General features: G+C 42.8%; 1 protein-coding gene across 15 annotated transcripts in view; it reads left to right on the forward strand.

Annotated features, from left to right (window-relative positions):
• APBB2 (amyloid beta precursor protein binding family B member 2) overlaps window positions 1–15,901 on the forward strand; it is a 162,904-nt gene that overhangs the window by 88,767 nt on the left and 58,236 nt on the right. For 9 of the 15 annotated variants that reach the window (XM_035112957.3, XM_088658904.1, XM_088658922.1 and 6 more), the window contains 4 exons: window positions 4,978–5,183; window positions 9,527–9,589; window positions 10,015–10,100; window positions 11,094–11,154. In XM_035112957.3, the coding sequence (XP_034968848.3) occupies window positions 4,978–5,183; window positions 9,527–9,589; window positions 10,015–10,100; window positions 11,094–11,154 (416 nt within the window). The remainder of the gene's footprint in view (window positions 1–4,977; window positions 5,184–9,526; window positions 9,590–10,014; window positions 10,101–11,093; window positions 11,155–15,901) is intronic. The other 6 variants (XM_035112960.3, XM_035112961.3, XM_088658940.1 and 3 more) reach the window with 1 other exon arrangement.

Below are 15,901 nucleotides of genomic sequence, written 5' to 3' on the forward strand. Positions count from 1 at the left end.
ACCTTGTAAAACAGCCTTGGGGTGCCTGCCATACTAGAAAAGATATCTTCATGAAGTTGCAAAATAATGGAAGAGAAAATTGGCTCCATTTTACTGCACCTTCAGGTCAGTCATGCCATATGGAGATACTGCTGCCTACTGCAATTTTTATCTCTGTCTAATTAAATTGAGGCCAAGCAATGATTCATGTTATGGTACTTTTTGATTTGCTATCTTTTTCCTTTGGAGAAAAAGCAGTAAAAGAAAAACTGTTAAAATTGTACAGGGGACGCTTGGGTTGAGAACGTGATCCGTGCGGGAGGCACGTTCACAACCCGCATCTGCGCACGCGCGGGTCGCAATTCGGTGCTTCTGCACATGCGCACGCCGAAACCCAGAAGTAACCCGTTCTGGTATTTCCGGGTTCGGCGCGGAGCGCAACCAGAAAAGATGCAACCTGAAGCGGCTGTAACCCAAGGTACTATTATTCCAAACATTAATGACCACCAAATCCGATGTATTGTTTACGGCATTGTCAAGTTGTAGTAGCAGTTGATTTCCATCTTGTTTTAGGAAGTCGTAGTAATATTTTAGTACAGTGCAGTAAAACCATCACAACTTGAAACACAAATTGAATCCCCAAATTTGCTTTCATCACCTTGCCAAATTCAGCATTGAATTGGAGCATATCATATGGAATGGAGTTTATTGTAGCAATAAATCAGCTCTGTGGTAGACTGTGACAGCTGGAGGAGAGAGTTATAAAACAGCAGTATATTATTTTACTAAGATTTTATTGCACCTTACATCCCCCCCCCAATTCATCCCTAACCCTCTTAAGTGTATGCCCTGTGGTTCAAAATACTGTTCTGTTGAAACAAGAAAAATATTGCAACAGAAACAGTATTTAGAACCATAGGGCATACACGGTGCTTGGACCACATTCTGTCATCTTTCATGATGATGATTTAAGGCTGGGTTGGAGAGCCTATGGCCCTCCAGATTATGTTGGAATCCATCTCCAGGCAGCCTTGGGAAGCACCATCAATGGTCAAGGATATAGGAAGCTGAAGTCCAGCAATATCTGGGCTCCAACTCGTTGTCCAAGGGCTGCATGTGGCCCTCAGGGCATTTTTGGCAGCCCTTGGCAACATTTGACCACATACACACAGCCCCACATAAGCGTGGTGCTGGGCTTTGGGAAGGAGGCATGAGGGCTCTGGCAGGGTCCTAGAGTCCTCCCTCCTCCTTCCCAAAGCCTATTTAGTGCTTTCCCAGCTTTGGGAAGGAGGTGGGAGGCCTCTAGGACCCTGCCAGAGCCTTGTGCCTGCTTCCCAAAATCTGGCTCCTCACTTAACTGGCTTTGGGAAGGCAGAGTGAGGGTGGGAGGGGGGGGGCATCAGATTTTGGCCTCGCTCACCCCTTTGTTCAATAATGCAGTTTGTGGTCCGCGGGTACTCTTGTGGCCCACTTGGTATGAAAAGTTGGACCACTCTGATCTGGAAGGATATAGGTTCCCCTGCCCGATGTAAAGTAAGCAGAGTTTGTCTTTCTATTGCAAACTTCCTTTTCGAGTTGTTCATTCAAAATGTCAGACATCAACATGCATGTCTGGCTAGAATTCAAAGGGTCATAAAACAAATAGTTGTTTATTGCTTGGGATCACCTTTTCAATGTTCCCAACAGCAGTCCCAACAGGTGGGCGGGGAGGGAAGGTGGAAGGTGGAGGAATCGCTATGCGCTACAGGTTTGTGCCAGCCAGGCCAGGATTTTGGGAGAGGGCTTCTAGCCAGACAGTTTCAGGATCCCTTCACATTTCACCCCTCCTGTTGCTTCCTGTGAGAGGGAAATGTGTTATAGCAGCTCCAGGACTGACATAGTTTTCTTGCTGATCCGGGGGGGGGGGGGATTGAGTAAGTTGGGAGAAGGAGGGGAATTTGGATCCCACATGTCCAAGATCTACATTGATCTTCCTCTGGCATGCTCCTTCACTTACACCATTGGGGCACAGCTGATAGAAGTGTGAGTGCTGTAAGTGCAGTCGTACCTTGGAAGTCGAACGGAATCCGTTCCGAAAGTCTGTTCGACTTCCAAAACGTTCGAAAACCACAGTGCGGCTTCTGATTGGCTGCAGGAAGCTCCTGCAGCCAATTGGAAGCCCAGTCGGGTGTTCGGCTTCCAAAAATAGTTCACAAAACTGGAACAGTCACTTCCGGGTTTGCAACCTTCAGGAGCCAAAACGTTCGGGAACTAAGCTGCTCAACTTCCAAGGTACGACTGTATGACAAAAAGGCATCCCAGGGCGGATCTGCTGCACCTTTGGTATAGAGATCTGGCTCCTCAGCTGTCCTGCCAGGGACCATGAGATTGCAGCCTAAATAAATACATTTTGTTAATAACAGTAATACTGTTTTGCTATTTCCAAGTGTTTTGTTATGAAAAAAAATAAGAACAAACTCTCAATGCTAATAATTCAGTCGTTGGTCCCCACATCTCAATATTAATTAAGATGGAGACTTCATAGACTACACTTGTAGAAAGCCACTCACCTGGTAGCCTATGGTAAATAATAATCACCTCCAGGCAACCAGGCAGTGAAACCAGTCTGATGTTGGCTCTGTCCTCAAGACCTAAGTAAACCAGACTTGGTTTTCAGAGGAAAGGGAGGAACTAGCCTGAAGGCAGAATCATCAGGCTCATTCTGACACGTGTGAATCTGATGTTCGTGGCCAACAAGATATAGTGAATTCTTATTGTTTACGACTTCCCTGGGCTTCCCATAAACATCTTTGTTCACTTGCAAGCTGCTATTTGGAGCAAAACTGACAGTATATGAATTCTGGGGTGCTTTACATAGTCTTTCTAGGAAGTGAGGCAAAATTCTTTCCCATTAAAGAACAACATTTTCAAGGAAACCCTGGATAATACAACACTTCAGTGCTCAGAAGCCCTTCGTTCAGTTTACCAATTGAGGATTTCTGTGACTTATGGAAATAATGGGTCCATGAAATATTTATCCTAATTCAGAAAGGGCCTTTATTCTCTCAGAAGGCATGCAGATTGTATTGTCTTTTGATATACAGCAATCTTTAGCTGCTTGAATTAATAGAAAGATATTATTTCTCAGTGTGATTCCTATAAACATTTTTTCTCTGTGTATAATAATAATAATAATAATAATAATTATTATTATTACAGTTGATATTCAATTACGTCCTACTCAGAGTAGATCCATTGAAATTAATTGACTTGTCCATTGAGTATGATTAATGCTGGATATCACCCAGTATATGGGACCCATGTGGCGCTGTGGTTAAACCACTGAGCCTAGGGCTTGCTGATCAGAAGGTCGGCGGTTCGAATCCCTGTGACGGGGTGAGCTCCCGTTGCTTGGTCCCAGCTCCTGCCAACCTAGCAGTTCGAAAGCATCTCAAAATGCAAGTAGATAAATAGGAACCGCTACAGCGGGAAGGTAAACGGCGTTTCCATGTGCTGCTCTGGTTTGCCAGAAGCGGCTTTGTCATGCTGGCCACATGACCTGGAAGCTATACGCCGGCTCCCTCGGCCAATAATGCGAGATGAGCGCGCAACCCCAGAGTCGATCACGACTGGACCTAATGGTCAGGGGTCCCTTTACCTTTACCTTTATCACCCAGTATATTTGTAATTAGTCTCAGAAGCAGCTAGAGCAGAATGAAGTGCTACACACTTTAATAAGCAGACATATAATGTTTATAGTACAAGATAGGCTTGTTATATTTAAAAGAAAAGTATTCAGAGAATCAGACACAAGACTTAAAATTATATTTAATATATTTCTTTTTAATTTGGTGAGGCTCCTCACTTAAAATATTCTCTTGTCTTGATTGCAGCGGTTTCTGTAATCATCTTGCAGTGTGTATTCTTTTGCTTGTTTAGTTATATTGTCCTTATTGAAGATCTTATTGAAATCTGTTTTGCTTTTTTGTTTCCAAGTCAAAACACTGCTGGAGGCTTCTAAACTTCAAAGACATTCATATTTGGTTCTCTTAACTTTGACGGCATACTATGCTGTAGTCATGAATAATTGCATGTAATTTCCCTTTCATCTTTTGTTGGTTGGTTGGTTTGGAAGAAGTCGCTCATTGTGAGCAGCATTGTACATTTTTGCCTTTGTGTACTTACCATGATTTGAAATCCAGCTACTACAACCATCAACCTTTTCCTGTGAAAGGTACTGCACTTGCAGTACTATACTGTATTAAGGGGAGGAATGTTCCGTGGCAAACAATCAAGAGTGCTTGGAAACTGGCTTGTTTCCAGAAACAATTTTCACATTTCACCTTTTAAAACAGACAGTGTGTGTATAGAATAATTAAAACCTTTCGTTCTCGGCAGATCTTCATTGTTGTTTTAGGATTATGAAGCACACCCGAAAGCTATGCACAACATAATAAGGAGCCTTGCAAGTCACGTGGCAGAATCAGCGCACAAAAGTTAGAGTGATTCTGGCAGCCTTAATGCCAGTAATAGGTTATTTATTTAAGTTACTGCATGACCCGACATGTTCTGAGTATTAGAAAATAATCTTCAGTAAAAAAAAATCATATCAAATGGTTAAGTGTGTTAGTCATTACAAGAGATTCTGGCTTCTTTGCTGAATCCTTTGTCTGTTTGTCGGTCCATTATACCTGAATACCCCTGGAATACAGGAAGCTGCCTTATGCCAAGTCAGACCATTGGTCTATCTAGTTTAGCATTGTCTACTACACACCAAGCGTTGGCAACCATGTTTTTGTCCCGGGCCACATATGCTCAGGGATAATTGTTTGGGGGCCATGCGCCAGTGACTGCTGTCTTGTCTTCAGAAGCAAAATTGTGTCTTACAGATATCTTTTTCTTTAACTTTGCTTCGCCGATGACAGAACTACAGTATAGTGTTTCTGCCACACTTGATTTTGGGTGGATTTGAACTTGTTTCACACGTTAACAGTGTTTTGGGGTTTTTGTTTCCTGCAGATATATGGAGCGATCACTCATTTCAGGCAGATCCTGACTTGCCTCCAGGCTGGAAGAAGATCAGTGACATAGCAGGGGTCTATTATTGGCACATACCGACAGGAACAACCCAGTGGGAACATCCCATATCCATACCAACAGAACTTCAAGGCTCAAGAAAAGGCTCCCTTAGTTCGATCACACCGTCTCCCTCTCCAGAAACGGAGGTAACATTTGTTTGTCTGCTTTGAGTCCGTGGACAGGGGGATTAACTTCTCTTTTCTTTTTTTAAAAGACTTTTTGATACAACAGAAAACAAGAATATTAGCATATCTTTCCTCTTGCTTCATGCAAACTAGTGGTTGCCACAGTCATGCCAGTTAGTTGCTTTCATCCTGCATAGGATTGACACTTCTCCATATTACTGCAAAATGCAACAACAAATGGAGGAGCGCTGCAATCCACATGGATTAGAGCCAAACTAAATGGTGGATCAGCTGGTCCACATACAAACTTGTCTTGAGTTCAGCGACACATCAAAAAGAAAAGTAGAACCTGTTAAGCCTACAGAGAAGCCCCTGAAGAGAAACACCGGAAGCAAGAAGAAGCCCTAGTAATCTCACAAAACTGTTCCTCCAGAGCCCTGCTTCATACTACGTAGGCAGCATACGGCTGCGTTGAGTTTAAGGACTTGTCCTAACAGTATAAGTCGACCTGATGGGTTGGGAAGTGCTAGAAGTTACATAGGTTGCCAAGAGGATCAGAGCAGCCACTCGTTGCCATTGCACTGCGCGCAACAAATGAAATGTTGTAGGCGTCAACCCTTATAGTCTTTCGGAGAAGCTACAAACTCCCCGACGCCAATCCCCAAGTCTGCTTCCCCGCAAAGCATTAAAAAGTGGTCTGTCTTTTTCAGCTCAGTTGTAAGAGTTGTGCAATGATTTTTTTTTGTCTCAAATACAGTTTTTAAGTTACTGCAACTTTCATTTAACACGTAGGAGTGGGGGCTCTCAGTATATTAAGCTCATAAATCTGATTGATTTTTTTATATGCCATGCTAAAGAGCAGGAACTGCCATTCTTTTCAAACTTGTTTTAAATGTTAGTGCAAAACTTCTTACCAGTAGAAGGAAATGACCCAAAAAGCAGGCAGTAAAACACTTAATTGGGCAATATGACACCACAGACCACTTTGAATAAGATGTCCTGGCAGTAGCAATTGTTTGAACCTGGCAAGTAAAACATAGGGGGGAATCTTTTGTGTTTCAGCTGGTTCTGCTTACAGAACAGATGGGTGGGGTATAAATAATAAATTGTTGTTGTTGTTGTTGTTGTTGTTGTTGTTGTTGTTATCCTCTAGAGTAAAAAATGATTTCCCCTCAGCTAGGGGAAATGAAAACCAATAAATCCAAACACACACAATAGGTACCATCCATGACACATTATATTCCTCCTTTATATTTATGTATTTATTATTTAGATTTATATCCTGCCTCTCCACACATTAATATATGCAGCTTGATGGTTGCCTAGACTCATCAGAGAATATTCTTATTTCCTTTGGCCTTGAGCTCAACCTAAGAATCACATTATTTTCTTTTTGTGTGTAGAATGTGCTGTGCTGTGGTTTTAGAAAAATTAATTAGCTATATATGAATTGCAAAGAAATGCTTTGAATCAAAATTGAGTTGGTGTTTCCCAATCCACCATGGAAAAATTGTTGGACGGTTTGTGTGTGGATACTGTAAAAGGCAGGAGGGGTGAGGTGGACGGCCTCAAGTGACAGATTGTGGAGTAGTTTTGAAAGGGTAACAGATTGTCACACACTAAGGTCATTCTTATATTTTTACCACCATCATGGGACATTGGCTCCAGGATGTCTTGAGCCACCTCAGATAGGAGTATTTAGAATAAAGAATTTCAGATGAGTTCCATTTACTCTCCATTAAAAAATATTTTCTTCATATTTACCATTCATCCCCTGTTAGAAGCATCTGGTATTGATATACTTAGTCTGAGATGAAGATGTTTAAACCTTTTAGCTATCTCAGAAACATGCTTGGAAATGTTTTACAACTGAGCAATTTGTCATTTTGCTTATTATTAGATATGGTTTGTCTCCTATTATTTTCCTTCTGTGCCTTTTCATATGAATTCTTGCTTTAAAAAGTAGCAATCTGGCCTGAGTAGAAAGCAATTCAGTTTTAATATATTTTCAATGCAATAATAATGTTATTGTTTATACCCTGCCCATTTGGCTGGGTTTCCACAGCCACTCCAAAAACATGACAAAACATCAAAGATTAAAAACTTCCCTAAACAGGGCTGTCTTCAGATGTCTTCTAAAAGTCAAATAATTGTTTATTTCCTTGACATCTGATGGGAGGGCACCACTACCAAGAAGGCCCTCTGCTTGGTTCCCTGTAACCTCACTTCTTGCAGTGAGGGAACCGCCAGAAGGCCCTCGGAGCTGGACCTCAGGGTCTGGGCTGAACGATCGAGGTGGAGACGCTCCTTCAGGTATACTGAGCTGACGCCGTTTAGGGCTTTAAAGGTCAGCACCAACACTTTGAATTGTGCTCAGAAAACGTACTGGGAGCCAATGTAGGTCTTTCAGGACCAGTGTTATATGGTCTCGGTGGCCTCTCCCAGTCACCAGTCTAGCTGCTGCATTCTGGATTGGTTGTAGTTCCGGGTCATCTTCAAAGGTAGCCCCACATAGAACGCATTGCAGTAGTCCAAACTGGAGATAACTAGAGCATGCACCACTTTGGCGAGACAGTCTGTGGGCAGGAAGGGGTTCAGCGGGTCTGGTAAGTCTCCCTCACAGAGGGAAACATTCACCACCCCGCAGAGCCCATCACTTTTACGAGCCAGGATGGGCAAAGATAAAGGAGACAGGTGGTTGGTTTCACTCGTCCAAGCAGCCTGTCCACATCCTCGGAGGTAACAGATTGTGGGAAGATTTTAAACAAGAAAACTGAATATAGCATTCTGTGCTGTCCTGTGACTTTGGTCCCATCTGCACTATACTTTTAAAACAGTGTCGCACCTCATTAAACAGTCATGGCTTCCACCAAAGAATCATGGGAATCGTAGTTCATTGAGAGTGCTGAGAGTTGTTAAAGGTAAAGGGACCCCTGACCATTAGGTCCAGTCGTGACCGACTCTGGGGTTGCGCGCTCATCTCGCATTATTGGCCGAGGGAGCTAGCGAATAGTTTCCAGGTCATGTGGCCAGCATGACAAAGCCACTTCTGGCCGTTTACCTTCCCGCTGTAGCGGTTCCTATTTATCTACGTGCATTTTGTCGTGCTTTTGAACTGCTAAGTTGGCAGGAGCTGGGACCGAGCAACGGGAGCTCACCCCGCCACAGGGATTCGAACCGCTGACCTTCTGATCAGCAAGCCCTAGGCTCAGTGGTTTAACCCACAGAGCCACCTGGGTCCCAATGCTGAGAGTTGTTAGGAGACCCCTATTACCATCACAGAACTACAATTCTTAGAGTGGTTTCTCAATCGGTCCCTCTTCCCAGCAGATGCTGCATTAAATAGGCCTATGATCTGAGCCAGCAGCACTCTTAATACTGTATTTTCTTACGAAGTCGTGATGATTTTCATTGCAACAAGAAGCCTGTCTGTATTTCTTATTCCATTGTTCATTTCCCCTCCCTCTCCTTTTTATGTTCCCACTAACATTTTATATTGTCTGTTCTAGCAGTTTGAAAATACTAACTGATCAAACACTGGGAGATGGAAATAGTTTTCTTTTCATTTTTTTCATTTTAATTGATATTTCAGAGTAGGCCAAGACAATCTGGTCAAGCTCCACAATTTGCTTCCTTTCATTCAAATATCCTAATGATAATGCAAGCACATTGTGTGTTGTGTCTGTCTCTAATTTGTATGAACTTTCCCTTGTCCCAGTTACTTGTCTTGGTAAGTAATGTTAGAAGTGGTCCTCACTTCTACTGCTTCCAAATACCTCTGTACTCAGGGCCGGCTCAACAATAAGAGACAAACAATAGGAGGCAAATAATTCAGGGGCACCTGCTTCAGTTAAGTAAATGCCTTTGAGAGGCACCCAGCCTACAGGTGAACAGGAGCAGTTTAGCAGCTCTCCAACCAGAAGAGAATAATTTCTGTATTCCAGGGAATTGGAGAATTGATCTCTGCTGGTTCCTAAAGGGATAGGCACAGTTTGTAAAGGAGGTTAGGGCATATAAATCTAAAAACGATTAAAACAACATCCCCACCAGCTCTTACTTAATGTGCTATTATAAGGAGGCATAAGTGCAAATTGGAGGTGGAAAATTAAATTTTTAATTTTAATTTGCTTGTTCAGCATCAAACGTTGAGCCAGCCCGGATTCTACAGCAAATTGAATGAGTTGAAACTTGAGGTGACCTGCTCCCTAACCCAACCTGCAAATATCAATGCTAACAACAGTGTTTTTGTGTCCCCCCCCCTCCCTTTTCTTCCTTCCTTTCTTCCCTCCCTCTCTCCCTCCTTTCTTTCTTTTATTTTATTTTTATCAATGTGCTTCTTCCTGTGTGAATAATTATATATCTAGAAACAGCCATGGAGTGATTTTGCTGTACTGAATGGGGGAAAGATTAATAGTGACATTTGGAAGGCAAGTATATTGTCAGATTTTAGAACACTTTAATGCTTTTTTAACCTTTTAAAAAAATCATTTTGCATGGCCATGGCTGTATTTATTGTATTTATCCTCCCAAAAATATCACTCATGACATCCAATCAGCCAGAGAGAACAGGAGTTTTGGTCTAGCTCTTTAACTTGCTACCTCATTCTGATATTTTTCATGCACAGTGCATTTGTTCAAGTCAGCGGGGCAGATCCTCACCCATAACAGAATCATGCCCTCACCTAACAAACTCTAGTCTTCAAAACATGTGCATGCCTTTATATACATACATACAGTGCTAAAAACACGGTGCTGCTGCTTTGCAGGAAGAATGTTATTTGAAAATAAAAGTAAATCCATAGAAGAAATGCCTCGCATCCTGTATATAACAAGCTGTTTCCCCCTCCTGCAGGATCTCCATGCAGCCACGGTAAATCCAGACCCCAGTTTGAAAGAGTTTGAAGGAGCAACATTGCGCTATGCCTCTTTGAAGCTCAGGTAGGAACAGCTTATCTGTTCATCATCTTTACTCCTTGGTCCTTGATGCATTTGCTCAGACATCGGTCTCATTGAATTCTAAGGTATTTTCCGTTAAGTAAACGTGTTTTGGATTGCAGCTGTAGATTACTGTTCTCTCTCCTTTTTTTTGTAATCCTATTGAAATAACTGGAAAACAGAGCTGGCCAGGCAGAGGGCCTTCTCGGTAGTGGCGCCCGCCCTGTGGAACGCCCTCCTATCAGATGTAAAGGAAATAAACAGACACCTGACTTTTAGAAGACATCTGAAGGCAGCCCTGTTTAGGGAAGTTTTTGATGTTTGAAGCTTTATCGTGTTTTTGATATTCTGTTGGGAGCCGCCCAGAGTGGCTGGGGAAACCCAGCCAGATGGGTGGGGTATAAATAATAAATTATTATTATTAATTATATTCTTAAGTCTGGTTGCCCACATGCTTTAGCTCCAGGGTTGCCAACTTGGTGCCAGAGTGCCCATCAGTTTTTCCTATCAAAAGGTGTCCCTTAAACATACCCATGTTTATTTAAGACACTTATATGCCGCTTATTCACATTTCTATAACACAAATAGTCTTTTAGCTTTGGAAAAGTCTGGAGGGAACCACATTGACTTTCAATGTATTTCTGGGCTGGTGCTAAAGCCCTATAAAGCCTGGATATGGAGTAACTGAAATAGTGCCTTCTTCACTATATGCAATGACATACAACAAGGGTGGGACACTTGTGACCCTCCAAATGTTGTGGGATTCCCAACTCTGATCAGCTCTAGCCAGCACAGACAACAGCTAAGGACGATGGGAGTTATAGTCCATTAGGATCTGAAGGGCATCTCCAGGCCCTCCTCAAAATCCCAGAGCCTACGATTCTCTGCTCATGTGAATCCAGCCAACATTTGACATAATCATGCTAAAATATTGTCTTTGAGTTGTCCATTCTATTTGACCCTAACTCTAACAGTAGCATTTCCTCCCCACAACAGAAATGCCCCACAATGCGATGAAGACGATTCCTGTAGCATCAACAGTGATCCAGAAGCCAAGGTCTGTAAGCAAAATAACCTTTAAAAAAGGTCACTGATCTTGATGGACAATAAATGCAGCTTTATTTTTTTTAAGACACTGATACCCTTAGACAGCATTTTGCAAACTAAAAGCATTGCAAATGGAATTATGAACTAGTTTGGCGAATGGGGGGGTGTTGTTGGTTTGTTTTGTGTATTTTTTAAAATCTTATATTTTTATGTTGTTACTGCCCTGGGATCTGCTGATGGAGGGTGGCATACAAATCTAACAAATAATAAAAAAATAAAAATATTGTGCTTAATTGAGAAAAATATTGAAAGCATAACATCAGCTTGACATCTAAAATTTCACAAACCAAATACAGTAATTAATTGCAAAGAGCCCTATGCACATTAGACATACCTAAGGAATCCCACCTGCTTCTGCTAAGGGTGGTTTTCGCTCTCCCCACATGTGCAGTGGGGCTTTTCTGCACCCCATTCCTTCTGCAGCCCCACCTGAAGCCAAACTGTTCCTAAAGGTTGGAGATGCTCCATACAGGGAATTAGACTTATCTCTTTGCAGTTTGTCAGTTCTCAGTTGTGGTGTGTGAGAGAGAGAGCAGCTTGGGTGGGGGTGCATTGGGAGCAGGGCAGAAAAGCCCCGGTATGCACTATGGGTTTACTGCCAGCATACAGTGGTACCTCGGTTTACGAACACCTCGGTTTATGAACTTTCGGTTTACGAACTATCCTAACCCGGAAGTTAGTAAACCGAGGTGCCGGAGGCCTACTGAGCGTCCGATGCCTTCGGGGAGGCCGTGCCTTCGCTTCGATGCCTCCTGGAGGCCCGCAGCGAAGGCCCGGCCTCCCCGAAGGCATCGGAGCAAAGGCCAAACCTCCCCGAAGGCATCGGAGCGTCCGATACCTTCGGGGAGGCTGGGGCTTCGCTCCGATGCCTTTGCGGAGGCCAGGGAGCATTTCCGTGACTGGGCTGCAGTCGCGAAAGTGCTCCCCGGCCTCCGCAAAGGCATTGGAGCGAAGACCCAGCCTCCGGAAGGCATCGGAGCCGAAGGCATCGGAGCAAAAAGGTCAATCCGTTCTAGGGGGTGTTTTTCCTCGTCTAGAACGGATTAATCAACTTCCCATTACTTTCAATGGGAAAGTTCACTTTGGTTTACGAACACTTCGGTTTATGAACAGACTTCTGGAACCAATAGTGTTCGTAAACCGAGGTTCCACTGTAATTTTATTTATTTCTATAGTACTTAAGGTAGTACTTGCACAACATCTTTGGGAGACAAATCTGGAGTGGAGTCCCTAAGGCCTTGTACATCTCTTTCCAGCAACTCCTGCAGCCAAATTGGTGCCAGACATATTGCTCTGCTTTCCTTTGATGTACATCAGCAAGGCCAAGAGGGGGCTTCTTCTCAGGGCAACCCAGGACCTCCCTACACACTGCCCAGGCTTGTGCCCCATAGAGGTCACTTGGGTGCTACTAACATAGCAAAACCAACACAGGAGGCAGAGTCTCTGCAGCCACAGCAGGCACTGCGATTCTCCAGCTGTTTGCCTTCACCCCTGGAGGCACACTCCATTGTCTTTCGCACTTCGGGTATTTCTAATGTTATAGCTGGCAATTCCGTGGCTCTTCACAGCTCTCCAAGCTCACTTTGCGTATTGTTCCTTCCTCCCCTCTGATAAAACTGACTCTGAGGTTAAGATGGCCACAGGTCAGCCAGCCATCCCCGGAGCTCCGCAGACCTAAATTGAGTTTTAATTTATTTTTACCTGTTCGCATGGAGGTGAACTGGAGGAGGGCTCAAGACTCGGGACAAGGGAGCCCAGATGTGAGCCTTGACCTGCCCAACTTTGAGGGCGCAATGGGAACCTCCCCACAGCAGCTGGTCATGCCCGCCGCAGGGGATTTTCTAAAAGCCAAAGACTCTGAGGTTAACCCAGAGGAAAGGTTTCTAGTTGGGACCTAGTATAGAAAAGGGGTGGGCCAGCTTACTCAAGGGAACGGCTTGTGCTCTTATTGTTGGCTTCTGCCATTCTAACCCTAGGGCAGACTTCTACTGATCCAGCAGCAAGGGCAGAGGAGGGATGGGTGGGGTGAGGAAGTTCTAGTTAATGTAGGAATTTTAGAGAAAGTGCTTCTTCTTTTTTGCAAACGGGTGTTGCTGCCACCTTGTGGACATCTGCAAGACATCTTCACAGAATAAAAAGACTTTTACTTTTGAAAAGATCACTGTGCTACCTTGAATATTAATGCAAAAGAAGAAGAAGAAATTTAGAGCAGGATTTAGCTAACTAAATGTTATCCACATTGCTGCAGGATTTGGATTTTAAAACTGATGCAATCCTGTACACATATACCTTGGGAGGTGTGTGGGGGGGGGATTGGAAAGCCGAAATCCTGACAGCATCTCTGTCAGATTCAATTTTGGGAGCAGTTTGAGCATGGCAGGCTTCTACATGGGCTGCCAGAGTTAATGCATCTCAGATCTGTGCTTTGGACTGGCTCCACATTGGTAGTGGCATTTTGAACAATATGTGCATTATTTTGTTGTACGTTTTCTGTCCTAACGGAATATTTAGCCATGTTGGCCCTATTGGCTCCCAAGGCAAACTAAACATCGCTGACTCCAAGACCACAAAATGCGGATCTCGCCAAATCCATAGAAGTTACCAGTGTATGACATCAAATATTTTGCCAACCTCCCTGCTTGGACTTGCCCATTGCTGTAGCGTAGCGACATGCAAAATAATTCAAAGTAAATATATGCTTTGGATGCCACCCAAAGCTTCGGTAGTGTGGTGTCTTAATTTGTAGGGAGATTGTTAACACCAGAGTTAGGCTTTCCAGACAACGTTTTGAAGGGAAAAGACAGAGAAAACATACAGAGTGGGTTCATAGTGCTGTTTTATAATTGAACATACAATCTTATTAGTGATTTTGAGCATTTGTTGAAGAAGTCGTATCAGTACTGCGACACCTTAAGGATAAATGGTGCCAACAAGCTTTCCTAGCCCAGAGCCCACTTTTTCAGATGCAGATTCCGCTTTAGGTATTGATATTCTTTCATCTTACTTGGCCTATTTATTATTAAATTGGATTGGATCTTTGCAATGTGCCATACTTTAGTGATCTGTTGTTTCATTTTAGAGACTTCAATCCTGCACCAGTTTTGGGTTGTTGCTGTTTTTTTTGCAGTTTTTATTTGGGCTGCTGTCAGAAGTGTTAAACTCTAACCGCTTCATCTTATATATAAGTCCAATGATAGCAACAAAAGGATACAATGACACTTTATTTGTACACTGTCATTAGTTATTGGTTTTTAAAAATCTGAATCCAATAAGACTTTATTATTTGGTTGGACCATAACATGTGGAAAAGCTGTATTAGATTGCTAACATGTATGAATATTATCTCCATATATTTTATCCAATCTGTGCTGGGTCAGATACTAATTACAGTGGTACCTCGGGTTACGAACGCGATCCGTTCCGGGTCGCAGTTCGTAACCCGAAAAGTTCGTAACCCGAAAACGCCATTTTGCACATGCGCAAATGCGCGCAGCGAAAATACTTCCGGGTTTGCGCAGTTCGTAACCCGAGTTGTTCGTAACCCGAGGTGTTCGCAACCCGAGGTACGACTGTATAGAGTGTTTTACAGTGGTTGTGCCCACCTGCCTACATGTATTTATGTAAATTATTTGGTATGCAACAGGGGGAAATCCACCACTTGCTTGGCAACTAGGAGGAGATTGTTACTCACTAAAAAGAGTACATATTTACCGTTCGTGGTACCATAAAATATCTAGCAGTCAGAGTGTGGCAGCTGTGAAAAAGGCAAATTCCATGCTAGGGATCATTAGCAAAGGAACTGAAAGTAAAAGACAGGATTAGTAAACATTTTGGCTGAAACATGCATTGTTATATGTACTGTATAACAGAATTCATGTGGATTTAATACACATCTTTTGGAGTTGTTAAAAAACAACAACACATTTTTGGACAGAAGTATTGACTATTAAACAAACAAATACAGGCAACATTAGGAAGGGATATGTTGGTACATTTTGTGACCTCGTTGTTGACGGTTTTCTGTCTATATGAAATATTGCTGGACCAGTTTGCTAGCAACATCAATAACAGGTTTGAGTGTTGAAGGGTGCAGTGTGAGTTGTAATGCTGTATTTAAATTGGCCCTCTGTCTTAAAACATGATTTGGGAAATCTGATATCCCAGTGGCTGATTCTGTGAAGGTCTGTAGCTAGTGGTTTTTATTTTAAAAATCTCTTTTTAAAAAAAATGTTGGTAAATATGAGACGTGCTTTGAAATTTAGAACATGCAGCAAATGCATAGCCTTTTGAAATGTTGTATTTAAGAGATCTGTGTGCTTCCATTAACCCATCTTAATAAATATGTCTGCTGTTATGTACTTTTGGACAGCCCAGTTCTCTCTGTGTGTAAATATGTGGCTCAGGGCCTGCATTGGCATTTTTTTTAAAAGCCAGCAACAATAAAATGCCACTTCAGATATCATTCAACCTACAAAGCACCTTCATGCATAGCAGAAAGGAATAGGGGATGTTTCAAAGTCCTTAGAGCATCACAGTTAAAATGAAGAGGGAATATTACATTTTAACGGCAAGTAGATGCACACTATTCATGAAAACAAGTTTTTTGTTTCTGTTTTAATAATACCTGCAATACCACTAGAGATTTGGCCCTCTGGGCCATAGCTTCTTTGATTATGCCTTCCCTTTCATTCCACAGA

This window comes from Zootoca vivipara, chromosome Z1 (assembly GCF_965207765.1).
Source record: "Zootoca vivipara chromosome Z1, rZooViv2.hap1.1, whole genome shotgun sequence".
Taxonomy (NCBI): Eukaryota; Metazoa; Chordata; class Lepidosauria; order Squamata; family Lacertidae; genus Zootoca; species Zootoca vivipara.